This window comes from Prionailurus bengalensis, chromosome A2 (genome assembly GCF_016509475.1).
Source record: "Prionailurus bengalensis isolate Pbe53 chromosome A2, Fcat_Pben_1.1_paternal_pri, whole genome shotgun sequence".
In the NCBI taxonomy this organism is placed as follows: domain Eukaryota; kingdom Metazoa; phylum Chordata; class Mammalia; order Carnivora; family Felidae; genus Prionailurus; species Prionailurus bengalensis.
The window spans coordinates 20,610,028-20,628,708 of record NC_057348.1 but is presented as its reverse complement, the minus strand read 5'-3'; the positions used below and the strand labels follow the sequence as shown (position 1 = coordinate 20,628,708).

Sequence of the window (18,681 nt, the reverse complement as noted above, 5' to 3'; positions counted from 1 at the left end):
CACACTCCCAACCTGCCTGGATGCTGGGTCTTCTCAGAGCTAGGTGGACTCAAATCCCCAAAAGGATGAGGCAAAGGGTACAGGTCAAGGATTGGTTCACACATCTCCCACCTGCATTTGAGCCCCAGAAAAAGATGAGTTCTGCTCTGTTGTCTCTACCCAATCACAGCCCTTTGCCTCACTGGGGTGAGGGGCTCTGAGCCTCCCTGTTCACCCTGAGCTGCCCAGTCCTACCCATCCCTCCATTCCAGGCTGGACAGCTGGGCAGCTACAATGCCAGCAAACAGCTGTTGCATCCCACCCGAGGTGGTGGCATCTCCTCACTGGGTGAAGTGAGGCATGCTCATTTTTAATTACACAGGCACCAATGTGCACCCGCCTGCACACAGCACTCCCTACAAATGGGGGCTCAGACCCTGGAGGCCCCTTAGGCAACTGGTCTGCATCACACGTGCAAAGTGATGGGGGAGGCACAGCAGGCGCTGCTACAGCTAGAATGTGGCACATTGTTATTATTCTGCCCAGGAACTTCCATCAGCTTCCCTCTCTCTGGCTGTCTCTCATCCCCACCGGGCCTCCCAACAGCCTCTGGCCCAGAACCTAAACCTGTCTGTGGAGTGGGAGGGGATAGCACGAGATAGCTCTGGGGTCCCTGCAGTGCCACCAGGGAGAGCCTGCAGAAGGGTGGGTGAGAACCCTCCCCCCGCCACTTGTAGCAGGAGGGCTCGAAGCTATGAAAATGATGGGCAAAGGAGACAAAGAGTGAGATGGAGCTGCCAGGGAGGGGAGCGAAGGGGCAGAAGTGGCAGAGAGAGCTCCAGGCAAGAACCCAGAGCCTAGCTATTGATGAATAGATGGCTTCTCTATGGGTCTCAATATTCCCAACTGTAAAATAAAGAGACTGGAACAGATGATCCTAAAAGAAGTGAGAAACTGGAAAAGGTGAATAAAAACACCATCACTGAAAGATAGGACAATTATATACTTGAAAAACTCAAAAGGAGTCAATTGGAGAAACTACCACAAATGTTAAGATCACAAAATTAACAAAACAGCCAAGCCCAGTTTTCTGTGCACCAGTCAGCTACTTAGAAAACATAATGGAAGCAACAGATGAAGGCTTTGTGGGGTCATGTCTACCTGAAAGCCCCCCAGATGGCAAGGGAGGGGCTGGCAGAGGAGCCAGGCTTGGGCAGGAAGCTGGGAAAGACTGCAAAAAGGGGATGGTGTGAGGGAGAGTAGGGTGGGGAAGGAGGGCGCTGTGCCTGGCACCCCAGCCTGCTGTGCCTGCTGGCGCCACTGCCTCAAGACTTTTCATTTTCACCTCAGAGCCAACAGCTTGCCATGCAATTTACACCTCTGCTCATATTCCTGCATACCCAGGCTTCCTGGGAAGCTCAAGAGGGGGCCTCGGCAGCCATCAGACCAGGGCAGACTGGGGCACTAAGGAGCAGGGGAGGGTGATTCCCTCTAAGTAGGCACAGGAGACCCAGGCCCTTAAGCACACTAGTTCCCATCTGAACCAGGAAGCCTCTGACCCTGCAGCCAAGCCCAGCCTTTCCCTTTCCCAGGGCCCAGAAGGCCAATTTCCAACCCCAGCTCAGTCCCAATCTGGCCTTCTTAGGTCCTTGTGGAGTAGGACCAGGGGGCAGGGAGCCTGAGGGTGAGGACCCTATGGGAGACTTGGAAGCTCAGCCCTGGGATCCCCCCCACTCTCCCTTCCAAATATGGGAGGGGACCCACGGCCTCCCAGACGCTGCTGTTACCATGGCAGGCTCCACATCCCACCCCTCTCCAAGACCCAGCCATTCTCTGAAGCATCTGTGCAGTCAAGGACCTTGAGCCCTGTAAGGTTCACAAGCTGACAAATATGTTACTGACTGATTATCCAGCAGCAGGAAGGCTGCTCGGTGCAGATGGAACCATGAAGCCAACCACCTGGGAGCCAGAGACATCAGGAAGTGCCAGAGGGGAAGGACAAGTGGGCAAGTAAGGATGAAGAGGAGAGGGGGAAGGAGGGGAGGTAGGTGAGGAGGCGGTCCTGAATTTCTCATCTCTAACTGGTACCTCTGACTTCTGCCCTCCACCCACCCCCTAGGAAAGCCCTTTCTCTGGAGACTTAGGTTTTCCTATCTGTATAATCAGACAGCTAAACTTCCTTATCTGAGGGCTCTGCTAAAGGGCAGAGTTTTTCTGCTCTGGATGACAAGCCCCCTCCTCAAAATCTCTCCCCTTTCCCTCATTCCTGGAATCCCAAGCTTTGTGGAGAGGAGCAACAGAATTCTTCCTTGGTAAATCCCATCTGCCTAGGGAAGAAGACTCCCTCTGGATTGGTGACAGCCCAACCCCACAGCACCATCCAGACAAGCCTCAGCCCCCAGGGTCCTGAGGACTGCCAAGCTACCACATCTGAGCTGGTATTTCGAGAGTAGTGGCTCCCACGCCCGCCCCAGCAAAGGCTGGCTTTGTGCTTTCAGCCCTGGGGTAGGGGAGGGGAAAGAGGTGAAGCCAGAGAGACTGAGGAACAGGTTCTAGGGCCTAGGCCAGCAGAGGGGAGAGACCTGGCCTCCTGTGGGTACCAGCCTCCAGGGGGAGTTCACTAAGAGGAGTCAGGGAAGCCATGCCCTGATAAGGTAGGGGGCTTCTCTTGGTTTGAGGGCATCTGGGAGTAGAGTGTCATTCAGAGCTCAGCTATGTGGCCTCCAGCTCTCCCTCCCCATCTCTGTGCTGAAGTCCTGTTACAAAGCCCAGCTTGGATGCTGTCACTCATCTGCTCAGACACTATCAGTGGCTGCCTGGGGCATTTAGGACCCAGCTTCATCTCTTGGGCCTGAACTTTTGCTCCTCCCCTGCACTCTAGCCACAATGTACTTATAAGCCATGCCCAAATCAGTGACTCTGCCTGACCTCCTTTTTCACCTCGGGAAATGCTACCTTTCTTTCAAAGCTAAGCCTAAATGCCACCACCTTCCAAAGGTTGCTTTGCCTTTCCTGGTGAATCCATCCCTCCCCTTCCCACCCCACTCTCCCTGGGCATGCCTAAACCCTGTGACTGGGGGAAATGGGCAAGGAAAGAATTCTTGGGGCCTGTCACTCAGCCCCAGGTCCTGGCACTGCTGAGAGTGCAGGTGGCAACACCGGCAAGTGAGCCTCAGTAAGGGAGGCCTGGGAATGGAGCTGTCTCCACCTCACTGGGGGTGAGGATATGAGGCCCAATAAGGCACCTGCAGCAGCTGCTTCCTGTGCCCAGAGCAACTGCGAAGGTCTTCCTTAATGGGAACCTGCTGGGCAAATGGGCAGCCAGGCTCTTCCTGCCTTTGCTTCTGGCTCCCCAAGCTGACTTCCAGACCAGTAGCTTCAGCTCTGACTGCCCACCTACTACAGAAAGAGGGTCAATTAGATGTTGGCTCACACTGCTGCCAACCCATGCTCACTCTGGGGACCATCCCAAGTGTATCCCAAGTTCATGACAAGTCCTGAACCTCTTGGGCCCAGCCCCATTCATGGATGAGGCAAAGTGGCAAAGGGCACAAAACCATCAGAATGATACTCGGCCCAGGGCATCCAGTCTGGACTCAGCCACTGACCTTGGGTAACCTCCCTTTTCCAGGGAATGTTGGCTTTGATTGTGACCCTACGATTGCCTCCTAGCTGGTTCCCCCATCCCCTGAACAATGCAGCATAAAAGAGGGCTCAGTAAATAACTGCTGAGGTAAGCAACTGAGCTGAGTTGCCAAGAGAGCCTCCCTTATTAAAAATAAAGTTCAGGGGGTGCCTGGGTGGCTCAGTCGGTTAAGCGTCCGACGTCGGCTCAGGTCACGATCTCGCGGTCCGTGAGTTCGAGCCCCGCGTTGGGCTCTGGGCTGATGGCTCGGAGCCTGGAGCCTGCTTCCAATTCTGTGTCTCCCTCTCTCTCTGCCCCTCCCCCATTCATGCTCTGTCTCTCTCTGTCTCAAAAATAAATAAACGTTAAAAAAAATTAAAATTAAAAAAAAAATAAATAAAGTTCAGGGCCACCTGGGTGGCTCAGTTGGTTAAGTGTCTGACTCTCAATTTTGGCTCAGGTCGTGATCTCACAGTTTGTGGGTTTGAGCCCCATATCGGGCTCCACACTGGCAGTGTGGAGCCTGCTTGGGATTTTCTCTCTCTTTCTCCCTCTCTCTGTCCCTCCCCAGCTCTCTCTCTTTCAAAGTAAATAAATTCTGAAAAAAAACATAAAGCTAGGAACCCTCCCACATTTGCTCAGCAAAGGTGATGGGCACAGAGAGCGATTACCCTAAATTTCACATCCCACTGGGGTGTCCTCACCTAGATTCCCACTGCCTGGGCCATGTTACTCCACACTAGTGTTCTAGCCCCAGAGTGGACTCAAATCCTGCCCGTCCCCAGCACTGACTCCCTCAAGGTTACCCAGGTAGGATAAGTGGAAACACATACAGAAGATTCTGAGCCACTGGAGAGGACCCCAGGCTCACCATGCTACTAGGAAGAAGCAACAGACTCCCACAGCTCAACAGACCAACTCACTCTTGCAGGCACCTTGCTGAGGCCCCTGTTCCTTATCCCCAGCTGGCTGCTCTGTGACACCATCTGATCATCTACCACTCAAGAGTTCAGTCACCACCACCCCAGGGAGAACTGCAGGACTCCCCTCAGCTCCAACTCCCAGTCAGTCATGCTCCCCAGAAACAACTGCTTCTTCTGGGGGCGCTGCCCTTGGCTTGCACTTGGGATGAGCCCAGGCGCCTCCCAGCTCCACTCACACTGCAGCTGCCACAGCGTCCTCGGGATCTGCAACAGACATGCAGTTGGCCAGGGGTAGAGGGGGCATCTGCCCAGCTATGCCCCTCTCTAAGGACAGAGGTTTTCAAACCACTTAAGCCTTAGATGTCCTCCTCCAAACAAAAGCTCACAAGATCATCTGGTTCATTAAAACCCAGAGGAAGAGCTACTCCAGTTGAAACAAGTAAGGGACCAAGTGTAGTCCCATACCCCTGGCTGCCAAGACACAGGGGCACCTAAGCATAGCCCTAGACTCCTGTCCCAAAGAGATCTGAGAGCTATGGTCTGGGGTTCCTGCTACTTTAAACCCCTAGTAAGACAATCCCATCAACCCAGCTGTCCCAAAACTTTACCACCAAGACTCCCACAAACAACCAGCTCACTATATCCACCCTGCCCCCATCTGCCCCAGCTTCCCCACAATTCTATGGAGAAACAGCCAATACCTGACCTCCAAGGCCTACCTGTATTACCCAGCCAACCAGCTCCCACATGGACAATGCCCTTTGTCTCCCTAAACTCAGGAGATGTCCAAACATCACAAGGACCCTCCCCTGAAAACTCCTAAAAAGCAGAAACCCTGGGGAAGGGGGATTATGAAGATCAGGGATGCTGTTGAGAGGTAGTCAGGCACAGGGGGACTGGGCTGGGCAGTCTCACACTCTCAGTAACCTCCCCAACAACTGCTTCAGATAGCTGTGAGCCATGTACTGAGCTCAGGGGCCTCTCACACACAGTCTCACACATGGGATCCCCAGGCCTCTCACTCGGTCCTGGTCCGCTCCATGTGCCCCAAGCATTCCCTGAACACTCATTAAGACTGGTTCTACCCTGTGGTGAATCTGGGAGCCTTTGCCTATTGCTCTGGGCTGACACTTGGGCCCCAACTCTTCGGTGGCCCTGAAATTTCAGGGAAGTTCAGTTTCCTCCTGCAGCTGCCAAAAGACCCCACTTCCTGGGACAGGTCTCCTCCTGTCCTGAGGCCACCTCCTTGGACTCTGGTGGAGCAGCCTGACAAAGCTGGGGCATCTTCCACATAAAATAATAGTCACGTGGTACCCAGGCATCCCTCGCACAAATGCTGTCCCAGATTGCTCTGCCTAGGGCCCCCCGGTGGTTTATGTGAAAAAAGGCAGAGTTCTAGCCCTTACAGCTCAGCTTGCCAGGCTGCCAAGGTGGGGAGGGCTGGCCGGAGAGCCAGGGGCTGCTACACAGACCACAAAGCTGGGGATCTATCCATCCTCCCAGAATCCTCACAGAAACCTGACAAATGCTTCATCTTTGGGTCCTTACAGTGACCCCTAGGGCCCTTCTGTCCCATGAGATCAATCCTGCCCCAGCCTCAGGCACATCTGCAACTGCCAGGACAGCACCTGCTCTCCACTTCCCTCACCCAAAACCCTGAGACCATTCACCCTGCCCCCTGCTCCAGCCTGCCAAGCCCTTCCTTCCATCCTTCTGGCAGCACAACTACTGGCCTCCCTCACCTCTCCTGAAACAGAAAGCCGATGGCTGCTGTCATTCCATTTGAAACACCTTCACAGCAAACCCAGCCTCAGATCTTGAAAGCCAGAGAGGCGGAGAAAAAGAAGGGCACACATACACGTACACACACATACACACAAAGGCAGCTATCTGTCAGAGCTGGGACAGTCAGAAGAGCCCATAGTCTCATTAGCAGCCTTCTTTCTCTGGTCCCAGGGCAGTGGGGGAAGAGGGCAGGTGTGGGAGGGAGCTTTATAATTATCTTCTGTTTCCTAGGCTGAGAGGCACAGGGCCACCCCCCCTGTCCACTACAGGCTGAGCCCCTTCCTCATTTCATGTGATGTGCTCCCTGAGACACAAGATCAGGCTAAACACAGGGGCAGAGGTGACCCGTCTCCAGAAACCATCAGAGCACCTTGGGCCATGCCTCTACTGGGGGCAGTCTGGCATCTCTCTTCTCCCATAGCACTGTGCCTCACAGACATGCCTGGAGAAGCCCCTTGCTCTCTCCTATACCCCTGGCTTCTTCATCCAAGGCAAGAAAGAGAATGGTAGCCCCCTGCTCCAGCCCCCACCCCAGGAGAATGAAGCCCAGAGCACAGCTAACAGGCTCCCACGGGAGGAGGAAGGAGGAAGGGCTTTCATCAAAGAGGTGACGTCAAAACCAGGCAACTTGTGAAGCTGTCAGGGGCCGGGAAATTTGGACAAAGGTGTCTAAAAATAAACCCCTGAAGCCAGGAAAAGGCTTTGGTGGCTGAGCTGCTCGCCACCACACCACATGCCACACGTCCTGTTCTGAGGTCTGGAACCCACAAAGTCTCTTCCCGGGGGTGCTCTGCCAATCCTGAGGTTGAGGATGGCACTGACAGGACTGGAGACACCACACAGCAGCCTTTCTTCAGGAAGCATGCTGAGTGGACCAATGTCTGCCTTCCTGCCCTTACCACCAGCCAGCGACCCCACCTCTTGCCTCACCTTGCCCCTCAGCCTCTAGTCCAACTTACCACCAGGCAAGCACAACCCCTCCAGCACCTCCTAGCTGCCACTGCCAGCTCACAAAGGAAATCCACCTCTGTCCTCCTCACGCTCCTGCCCTGCCACAGCAACAGCCCTCCTGTTTCTTCTCTTCCTGTCCTGACCACCAAGGCCACAGCTGGTGACCCATTCATTCATTCATTCCCCAGCCCTGATACCAGACTCTACACCTCCCTAACCAAGACTGTGTGAGCTCCCATTACCCATCACCAAGGCTTTGTCCCTTCCTCCAGGCTGCTCTAGAGAACAAAGCCATCGAATTCCTTCAAATCCACCAAATTCAAATTTCTGCTGACTTTTTTCTCCCGTTCCTTGACCCTAGCCACATTGGCTGCGCTCCGTGCACAGCCCTTGCTGCCAGGAACTGTCCCCAGGGTGTATACTATCCACTGGCTCACGTCCCTAAACATATCTACCACCCCAATCCTCTCTGAAGTCCAAACTGCACATGGCACTGGGGATTCCACACCTCTATCAAGATGTCTCCCAGGCAGCTCCCCCACTATACAGCCCACAGAGCTGGTTGCACCCCCCACCCCCCAAACCAGGTCCTCCCTCAGCTCTCCACATCTCAGTTAAAAGCACCACTACACACCTGTCCACCTGCCCAGGCTGAAGGGGACTGGAGCCTGCTGTGACTCCTCCTTCCCCAGCCTCTCCACATCCAATCCATGCACAAGTCCATCAGTTCTACCTCCAAAATAGAGTGTAAATCTCCACCTTTTCTGTATCTCTACAGCCACTTCCCAAGTCCAAGCCACCACCATTCACACTAGAAATCCTGACAGCTTCTTAAGTACCTCCACTGGCCAATATGATCTGGGACCCAATACCCACTGCCCAGGATGAGAGAGCTTATTCTGTATACACGTGGTTAGAGATGATGTATTATTTTCCTGGATGCAACACTGAAGTGATTTCCCACCACCTTTAGATCAAACCCATGCTCCCACTCTGCTCTGCCTGGAATCTTCTTCACCCCTTCTCCAAGCGCTCTTTCAGGATTCTACCCGGGAGGTAACCTCCTCCAAGAGGCTGTCCCTAACCACTCTATCCAAGCTGGACCCCTGCTTTTTCTCACCATTCTTTTCTAGCACATATCCCATTTTTGTTTGACATTTATCTTTTTAAAAAATATTTTATTTTTACGTAATCTCTACACCCATCGTGGGGCTCAAACTGACATCTCAAACTGAGATCAAGAGTCGCGTGTTCCACCAACTGAGCCAGCTGGACACCCCTTGTCTGATATTTATTACCTGTCTCTACCACTTGCTGTCAATACCTATCTACCACCGTGTCCAGCATCTCACATTGTGTCCAGCACAGTACGTGGCACATAGACATTCAGTAAATTCAAGCTGAATGGATGAATAAGCAATTGCTTTCAAGCCCAACTGGGCCATTTCCCTAATACCCAAGTTTACAAAATGTTTCAGAGGAGGAGGGATGTGCAACAGTGAAAGTTTCAAAAAATCTCTGTGGACACAGAGACCCCTCATCAGATTCTCCTAGTATCTGGCTCTCTTCCTTCCTTCAGGTAGGCCAGCCTGCCAGTGTTGCTAAAGACTAGGTCAGGAACTGAAGGAGACAGTGTTCACCACTGCCCCAGCTCTGCATTCAGGCAGCAGGTGCATAAGCCCATGCATGGGCCGGGCCAGGGGCAACACAGTAACACCTGGGGCCTGCCAGCCACCGAAGCCTCAGGGCTCTTGTTCTGTGGGCCTCCATCAGGAAAGGGTCAGGGTAGACCTGGCCATCCATCTGAGCCTGGAGTGGGGCCTGAGAACTAAAAATGTCTCTGGTCCAAGCCAAAGCCAAACTGATCAGGCTAAGTTTCTGAACAAGCTCCCTGTGCTCCCAGTAGATGCTCTGGCACCCACAAGGTCTTGGGCATTTGGGACAGATGCCAGTAGCCTCTGTCCAAATTCCTAGCTCCACAGGCACCTGCTCCATGGGGGTCCCATGGTGCTGCCCTCCCCAAACCAGCTTTTCCTCCCAGCCTGGGCAGTCCTCCCTGGCTTTCACCCAAAGGACTGGCTGTCCCCCAGCACACGCATACCCCAGGCCTGTCTCTCACCTTGATGTAGGCATCCAGGGCAGGATGGACACGGCGGGTAGCCAGCCAGATGGACAGGGTGGAGGTATAGGGGAAGGTGGCCGTCACCACATGGCTGGGTGCCGGGAAGGAGAACACCTTGAAGCCAAATTTCTGGTAGAGCTGGATGAGCTCAGAGGAGGGTGACTCCTCACCTTCACTCAGAATGCTGCCCACTGCACAGCGGCACTTCTCAGGGGGTACCTGGGGAGGAAGAGCAGGAAGTGTTAGTGTTGGGAGCAGGGGTGTTAGTGTTGGGCGAAGGAAGGAGGCTCTTGGAACTCTTGCCACTTGGGTTCTGTGACAGCTCAGGCCTGGCAGAACCACCAGTTCCAACAGGCCACAGCCCCAGATACCAGGATGGAGAGAAGTATTTTCCTGCTAGAACCTATCCATGGCCCCAGCCTATAGCATCTTGCTGCAGGACTCATCCATCCCTTCATTTATGCTTCCAACAAGCATGCCAGACCCTGTGCTGGCTGTGGAGAGGCTGCAGGAAGCACTGATCAGGAAGTGGGACCACACTGGACTCTGGGTTGCTGATGGAACTGTGAGATCCTCTTCCCGGGTTCCTCAGGCAGGGCCAGCCACCATCACCAGAGCCTCCGGACCTCCTTTCCAACCCATGCCCCCATCCCAGACCACACTTGCCAAGTCCTTTCCTGGATCAGCTGGAGAATGCTCCTTCCCCTCCAAATCTCCCTGGGCCCCCAGTACCTGCACATCGCTGTACTCTGCTCCCCTCCCTAGCTGCCCTCCCTCTCCTGGCTCACATAAACCCAAGGCAGGTGGGGCTCCATGTGAGTCTACACACTTCCTAGGCCTGATCCCAGGCCTGTAAGGCCCAGCACTCACCTTTCCTTCTGGCGTCAAGGGGTCCCAATTTGTCTCATTTCCTGCCACCTGAGTCTATACCAGACCCTGATGCCCCCAGGGGTATCTGGTCTGGAATCTAAGACACTCATTACAGACCTTGTGCTGTCAATCCTAGATTTCCCTTGACCCGAGGGTCCCTTTCTCCCACTACCTGGGGCCCAGTGAATGACCCATAAATTCAAACTCCCTCTACCTCAGGTGCTCCTCTTCCCAGCCTACCTTCCCAGCACCACAAAGTCATTTTGACCTGTTCTTGCCTCTTCCCTCCCTTTCCAAGCCCTGTCAACAATGTCCTAGGGTTTTCTCAGCCCTGCTCTGCCTCTCTTTGATCAATCTAGCTCTGTCCTTCTAGTCTCACTTTGCCTGGGACTCATGCACCAACTCCAGGCTCTCACTTCTATGCAGTCTCACAGCTCTCTGCAGCTAGGGCACTCATGCTACACCCTTGAATGCTACATCATCAAGCCTAGTTCAGGGCTTTACTGGCAGGCAATATGGTCCAGTGGTCAGGACCACGACTTCTAGAGGGAGGCAGGACTGGGTGTGAATCTTGACTTGTGTGACTCTGGATAAGTCCCTTGGTTTCTTGAGTGCCAGTTCCTTTCAGAATTGACATATTAAATGAGATGCTTTATATGAGGGCTTATCCTGGTACAGAACTTAACAAGTGCTCTGTAAATGTTGTTGGTTATACTAATAGCTATGACACAGGAAAAACAAGTGACCCTTGGCCTGGAGAATGCCCATTCACCAAACTTCTTAACATGTAGCTCCTCCTTGCCCATCTTCAGGTTCAAGCACCCTCCTGGGGAGTCTTTCAGGGTAGCTCTGTGCCCCCCCCCCCCCCAACATTTTGCTGTAAACTCTTGCCTCCATCAACTCTACCTGGAAGCAGTCACTTAGCCAGCTGGCCACTCCTCCCACCCAACCCAGGCAAGTGCAGTACCACCTTTTGTCTACAGATGGTGCAACTGCTCCATTCACACCAAAGGCTTGAGCCTGGACATACCAGCAAGGCCTCCTGCTGACAGACCAAGGGACAGTGCCTGCTGTAATACCAATCACCATGATCCAGACCCCAGCAACTTAGGATACACAAAAGAAATATTCAATATAGGTTAGATGGAGAAATGGATGGAAGGTCACCTGATCACCTCTGGCCCACCTGGGACTGGGTCCCAGGATCTTTTCTGGGATCACTTCAGCAGCCCTCATGGAGCTCCCAGCTCAACATCCTCCTCAATCCCCAAAAAGCACCACAACACCCATGACCACCCTGCTTAGAACTTTTCAATGGCTCCCAATTCAGCTCTAGGATGAAATTCCCAAGCCCAGCATGAGACATTGCCTTACGTCGTCCACACAATACTGCTTAGATTTGCCCACACACTCACCTAACACTCCTTTTTTGCATCCCCAAGGCCCCAGCAGGGGCCAGAACCCAGGTGGGCAGGTGCCCATGAGCATCTGAGTGGCAGAGGGAGGGACAAATCTAGGTTCTGGCCCAGCCCACCTTGCCAACCTCCTCTCCCACCACAACCCCGCACACGCCCACACAGAACTATTTGCAGCTTCCCAGACATGCCACGTCCTCCCATGCTTCCTGCCTTTGCATAAGCTACTTCCTCTGCCTAGAGTGTCCTCTTCACCCTACTCCAGAGTTCCTTCTGCCTGGGCAACTCTTGCCCATTCTTCAAGACTCAGCTCAACCCTCCTACTCAAAGCCTTCTGATGCTCTCTGCCGAGCAGCTCTTCCTCTATGATCCCAAACGTTCACCCAAAGGAGCAGACCTTATGCTGCATGGTAACTGACAGCCTCTCCATCTCTCCCCACCACTCTAGGCTTCTAGACAAAATGGCCCAGGATCCTGTCCACACATTAAGTTCTTGGGCTGTGCTCAGCAACAGCACACGCATGCACGCACATGTACACACAGGGGCCCTGCACATGAGCAAAACTTTTCTTCCTCCAACTTGAAAAGAGGAATGCTCATCAAAGGAAAGGGAAGCAGCTAATAAGGAGGCAGGACTTCTGAGATCTTGAAGATGTGTTAGCCACAGGTTCTTCCTTTCTGTCTGAGCAACCCCTCATTTCCACAAGTGAGGATATTTCCTGTTCCTCCACCCACCACCTCTACCCTGTTCTACCCTGGCCAGTGGCTAAAAGGCAAACTAAGTGGTTACTCAGCAAGTCCACCAACTACTAAGCAGCTCTGTACCAAGCTGGAGCCGGGAGGCAGCTGAACCAGGCACCAGCAAGAAGAGGGAACAGGCCCTAAGACTAGCTGGGGAATGGCAATGCTGGCTTAGGAGCAGGGGAAGGCTTCCCTGGGCTCCCTGGAGAGCCCATGCCCACCTCCAAGAGAATGGCCCACTGAGGTTGTCAGGAGCCTAGAAGATAAAGGAATGTCCTGACAGCTAGAAACTCCACCCACCTTGGTTCAATACGATGTCTCTATTTGGGCCCGGCCCTAGGAGGTCAGCCTGGGCCTCTTAGTTCCATCTGCTTGCTCCCTTTCCTCCCTGTAGCAGTCATTTCTCAGGGTACTTATGCCTAGAACAAGAGCTATGAGGCCTCTTGAGTCCTGGCATGGGAGAAGAGGGTGGTCTGCTTGGAATCTAAAGCTTCTGGACACAAATTGGCCCCACTACCCTTTCCAGAGAGGTCTTGCAGTAACAGGTTGACCCTATTGGTGAAGCCATAGTGAAAAGAGGGTCCCAGGGTGCCTGGATGGCTCAGTCAGTTAAGCATCTGACTCTTGATTTTGGATCAGGTCATGATCGCAAAGTTTGTGAGACTGAGACCCATGTTGGGCTCTGCACTGATAGTACACAGCCTGCTTGGGATTCTCTCTCTCCCTCCCTCCCTCTCTCTCTCTCTCTCTCTCTCTTTCTGCCCCTCCCTCCCACACACATGACCACTCTCTCTCAAAACAAATAAATAAACATTTAAAAAGAAGAAAAGAAGGTTCCTGTCTAGCCAAGACTTCACTGGAAACAGGACAAGACTGATTATCTTCCAGGATCCAGGAAAGGAAAATGGTGTCAGCTGGCCCATTTTGGGGTCAATGGCTGGTCAATAGAAATGGCCAGCCCTAGGTTCATAACCTGCAACATCTGACAAGGAGAGATGCAATGCTTGCCAATCTCAGGCCTGCAGGGCTGCCTTGACTCCTCCCTGGTCAGCATATCCAGCCCAGAGCTGCCCATAGTAAGGGGAGAAACAGCAACAATGCCCTTCACTTGCACTGGGCAGCCACAGCTGTTCATTGCTGGAGGGTGAACAGTGGATTCATTTAACCTCCGAGGTGCTGCAGGTCAACATACCAACTTCCCCAAGCAGGTGGCACCCAAAGGCAAAAGCTGGGCTAGGACTAGTCATGAAGGGAGTGACACAGACATCAGGGTCAGAGGGTAGGACCCATATTTCAGGCTGGAGGGGAGGGGAGTCAGCAGGATGCCAACCTCCAAAGGGGGGGTCCAGGGGCTTTATGGGAACTCTCACCTAGAAGTCTTTCAGGGCCTTCCTACTTTCAGTCCCAAGCATATCGTAACAACAGCTGGTACCTGACAAGGTGCGTTCCGTCTGCCCCGGTTGCTGCCTTCTGTACATCAGCTCATTCAATCCAAACAGCATTGTGCGATAGGTACTTTTATCAATTCTGTTTCTAAGACCCATACAGCAAAGCTATTTAGCAAGGGCCACACAACAAGGTAGTGTTGTGGAGTCCGGATTTGAACCCAGGCAGACTGGCCCCAGAGCTGTGCCACACAACCCACAGCACCTGGAAGCCCAAGATATAGGCCCTGGCTAGGAATGGCCTGCACAATGGACTCTCTCTATGCTGTACCTCGTCACATGGCCTCGGCGACCTGCAGGAGGCTAGGCCAGAGGCAGGCAAGCAGGGTTCCCAAAAGTACAAAATCCTAGTGGCACGAGGCATGGGGGTGGGGGTAGGCAAGAGTGCTAAGCATCTACTGGGGACCAGGTATTGGGCCTTACCCTTATTACTTAGTCCCTAGAGAAATAAAACCCCTGAGGTAGAGATTCTTGGAAAGGCCAAGTGACTCACTCAGAATCACACTCCAGGAAGCAGTGGGGCCTTGATTCAAACTCAGAAAGAGTCCAAAGCCCTCTCTTCCCACACCTCAGTCCTCCTCCCTACCAAAGACAGCTCTGCTGAGAAGAGGGGGTGTGCCTTTCCAGGGCTGCCCCACACAGTTAAACTGCTTATAGAGCAAAAGCCTGGACTCCATCTAGCAGAAAATCATCGCAGGTAACTGAGGTAGGGAATGGTCTGGGCTTTGGGAAACACCAGCTAGCCCACATTCCCACTGCCCTTTGTCAAAGGTCAACCCTGGGAAATCCCACTCCCTCATTCCTTCCCAGGGTCCATGTGGTCTCAATGTCTCCTGGGAATGCAGGACGCCCCATCCCCAAACACACTAAAGGGGAAGGGGAAGTGCAGCACAGGCCTAAATCCATACTCTTACCAGCCTTAGCCCCTGCAGACGTGGTGGTCCCAAGCTGGCTTTCAGTGGACTCAAGAGAAAAAAGGAGCTTCAATACAGTCTAGTTTACTAAAGGCAGAACCCAAGCACCACCAGTTCCCATATCTGCCCCATGCCTAGGGCAAGCACCCTCTCTCTCCTAGGCCTCAGCCAGGTAAACTGAACTGGCTACCACGCCCCATTTGCCTCAGTCAGGCTCCCCACAAGGGCAGGCAGACAGGTTGCTTAAGGCCCAAACAGCAGTGGAGGCGGTAGCAGCAGAGGGTGGGGCAACAGGTGGAGGGCCAGGCTGGCACACAGGACAGATCCATGGGCATGGTGAGAGCAGTTGAGCCAGTACAGCCTATCCACAGGCCAGAGCTGGCCAGGATCAAGTGAGCCACCAGGGGTCTTCTTCCCAGCTCCTTCCCTCCCACCAACACCCAAGGCTCCCAGAGGGACCAGGCCAAGGAGGGGAGGCTAAAGTCATTGTCCAGACCCCCACACTGCACCTCAGAAGCAGGGCTGAGAGCAGAGCAGTTCTGACCCTTCTCCAGCTTTACAAGGGCAGAAATGGATCTGTGTGTGTGTGTACGTGTGTGTTCACATGCTTGTGCGCTGAGGGAAGGGAGCAGGCACAGATTGGTGACTGACTCTGGAACGCACCCCCTCCCTTGGTCCTTAGAAGAAGAAATGGCTGCACTCCAAGAATGTTGGGCCCTGGAGAGGGAAGGAACACCTATGAGTCACTGCCAGGGTCTGTCCACTTCCTGTCACATGCTCCCTCATTCCTTGTCCTACCTCTCCAAAGGCCCTCAGGGATAGAGAATGGAATCCTTTATCTTGCCCAACACTTCCCCAGACCCTGCAACTTCCTCCCATACAGAACTCCAGGATCTGGAGTTGACTGACATACATATGCTGACAAATCCAGGACACAAAGCTGATGAGATATATATGCTCAAACAGCATTTGACACAAAAAAGTCCACAGCAATTGCCATGACCCTGCCTCAGTGGTGCCCTTTCCAGTGTCACTCCTGGGCCCACAGCCAAGTGAGGCCCCACCAGGCCTTTCTCAGAAACCAGCGTCCCCCTGCCCAGCTGAGGCCAGGAGCTGAGGCCTAGAAGGGGAGTGGCTAGAGAGCTGTCAGTCCACACATTATGGGGGAGGGTAGCAATGACAGCAGGTGGCCACCTCTCACCTGGTCACTCCCTGTCCCACTCACAGAGCCTGAAATAGCCTCATTCCTCCCTACATTCACACAGAAGCAGGTTATGGCCCCCATTGTGCTCAGCCAGGAGAGGGAGAGGGTGTGGGGATGGGCCACACAACAGTGCAACCTAGATCCTGTCCCTTCCTTCTGTGAACCACAAATACACAGGGCCCCATGCTGGACACTGCTTAGGGAGGCAGCCGAGGGAGAAGGCTTGGGTTCTTCGTCTTCCCCAGGACTGGATGGGGTTTCTCCCCCAGGCTCCCCTGATATACCCACACTGAGAGGTCCTGAGGGCTAGGCCCTTTGGTCCCCGAGGTGCCCCAGTGCCCAGCAGCATGGCATAGATCAAGTGTTCGAATACCGCTTAAAAAAAAAGCATGGGTGAACTGTGTGAGATCAATACAACTCTTGCTATATGATCCTCAGTCTCTTCCTCTATAACATAAGCACTGTGGAACCTGTGGCCTTAGGTCCTTAGAGACCAGATAGTCTGTGATAGTCATGAGCACTTGAAGTCTGAGGGTCCGTGGTTCCCTGAAACTTTTGTGAGAATCCCTTCTAGGCAGAAATATACTGCCCAACTCTAAGAGTAGGTGGAGACTAAGCATCCCTGAGCCATCCCAGGTGTCAGGGTATAACCTAGCTCTGAATGTGGACACAGTATCTTCTAGAGTGACCCAGGACTGAGAGGAACAGGATCAGAGGGGCCACTTTGACCTATATGTTTGTCCTCTGAGCCAGCCAGATGTCCATAGCCAGGCCAAGGTCTAGGCCTAGGTCATGAGAGCTCAGCCTAATGTCTCAGTGTACCTAATTAATATGAATATTTTGTCCACCCTTTTTGTTGTTGTTAAACAGCTACTGAGGGCCAGGTTGTAGGATGAATGCCTCACCTGTGTCACTTAATTTGATTCTTTCCAGACAACCTATGAAGCAGATATCTTAACACAGTTCTATAGATGAAGAAACAGAGGCCCAGAGAGATTATGTGACATGATCAAGATCCAAAGCATGACAGTGATGAGACAGAATCAGAACCCAGGGCTGCCAGCCTTGAGGCTCTACTCTCAGGCTGTGGTCCCCCAAGACTGGCACCCAAGTCAGGCTGCACCCAGCCAACCCTGGACACCCAAGGCCACCCGACCTCAAGGACAATTGTATGGAGGACTGGGCTAGGAGGCCATGGGAAGAGCACTCCATGCCAGGGTTTTTCTACCTCACTCTTCCCTGGACCAGCCTCCAGCACTGACCTCAAGGTATACTCCTGCTTTGGCTCTTTCCCATCCTGGAATTAGCATTTCCAACCCAAGTGGCAACATGCTGCTTTAGGAACAGGACATGCTGATGAGGAAAGAGGCAACTGCAAGGACTCTCCTCCTTCCCACCACTGAGGCCTGCAGAGTCTCTAACTGGATCAGGTGAGGAAAGAGGGGCAGAGACCAGGGGAGGGCATATAAGAGGGGCAGGGACCTACATAACGGAGCCCTGCAAGGGTGGGGGTCGGGCATCTGGTCCAGGAGCTTCCTGAAGCCTAGCACCTGCCCCATGCCACTTAAGGTTCCAGTGCTCTAGACTCCCACTTAGTGCCATCTCCCAACCATGTGACCTCAAATCCTCATCATCTATTCATCCCTCAACCAGGCCATGTCACCTCTCACCTGGGCCCAGCCCAATCTCCTCAATGGCCTCCCTGTCTCATCTCCTCCTCTCCTCCACCTGCCATCCAGTTAGCTTCCTAAGTCACAGGGGGCAAACTGTGCTGTGCCTTGCCTCCCAACCTGCTCTTCTTCCCACTGCCTGGCCCAGTGAACCTTTCTACCACTTTCTTCACCCACACATGTCCACTGGCCACACCTCCCCTGTCATCCCATGTCTGTAAGCCTTTACTGCTGTACTTCCCTCAGTCAGGAGGCCCTTCGTGGCAGAGCAAAGTTCTACTCACGGGAGATGTCCCAGCTAAAGTCGACCTCTTCTCTAAGCCTCCTGGGCAGACTTGAGTACCCTCCCCAAATGCACAGCTCAAAGCTCTGTGGGCATCGAGTATAGTGGCTATTAGAAATTCATTTGCATGGGGCTGACTTGCCAAACACATGAAAGTTTTTGAGGAAAGGGCCAGGTCTGTTCATCTCCGGAGTGCAGACGTCATGCAGAACCTGGCACAGACAGTCAGTACACCCTTGTTTCGACTAAGTACTCCAGTGAGGCTTGGTCAGCAGACAGTGGGTAGGCTGTAGGCCTTGCCTACTTGAGCTCTTCAGACAAGGAAACCAGAGCTGGGGATTCCCAATGGCCTGTTTGCCAAGGCTCCAAGCTGAAGGCTGAAGAACTCTTCGCAGAGCTGCCAGCCCATGCAGCTGTGGGCAGTACCACCCCATGGCATGGCAGGAGGCCACATTGGTGAGCCCTGACTCACCACAGGCTGTAAGTACAGCCAGACGCCCACAGGGTGCCAGTGATGCTGGGCTCGTCTGTGAGCCCAGCATCCTAGACATTCTGGGGAGCTCACCTGGTTCCACTTGCCCCCTCCTCTCCACCAGGCCCTCCTGCAACCAGGCAGCTTGACATCCAAAGAGATGCTATATGACTGAGGCAGGAGTCACCAAAATGGCTGAAGAGGTAGGATTCTAAGCCCCATGCCCAGGGCCTGCCCTCTCAAGCCCACAGGAGCTGCAGCCACAGCAGGAAAGCTAAAAGA

At 53.5% G+C, this 18,681-nt stretch overlaps 1 protein-coding gene across 6 annotated transcripts in view; it reads right to left on the bottom strand.

Annotated features, from left to right (window-relative positions):
* The window catches only part of TEX264 (testis expressed 264, ER-phagy receptor), a 33,193-nt gene that overhangs the window by 10,218 nt on the left and 4,294 nt on the right, over positions 1 to 18,681 (bottom strand). For all 6 annotated transcript variants that reach the window (XM_043587465.1, XM_043587467.1, XM_043587470.1 and 3 more), the window contains one exon: positions 9,383 to 9,604. In XM_043587465.1, the coding sequence (XP_043443400.1) occupies positions 9,383 to 9,604 (222 nt within the window). The remainder of the gene's footprint in view (positions 1 to 9,382; positions 9,605 to 18,681) is intronic.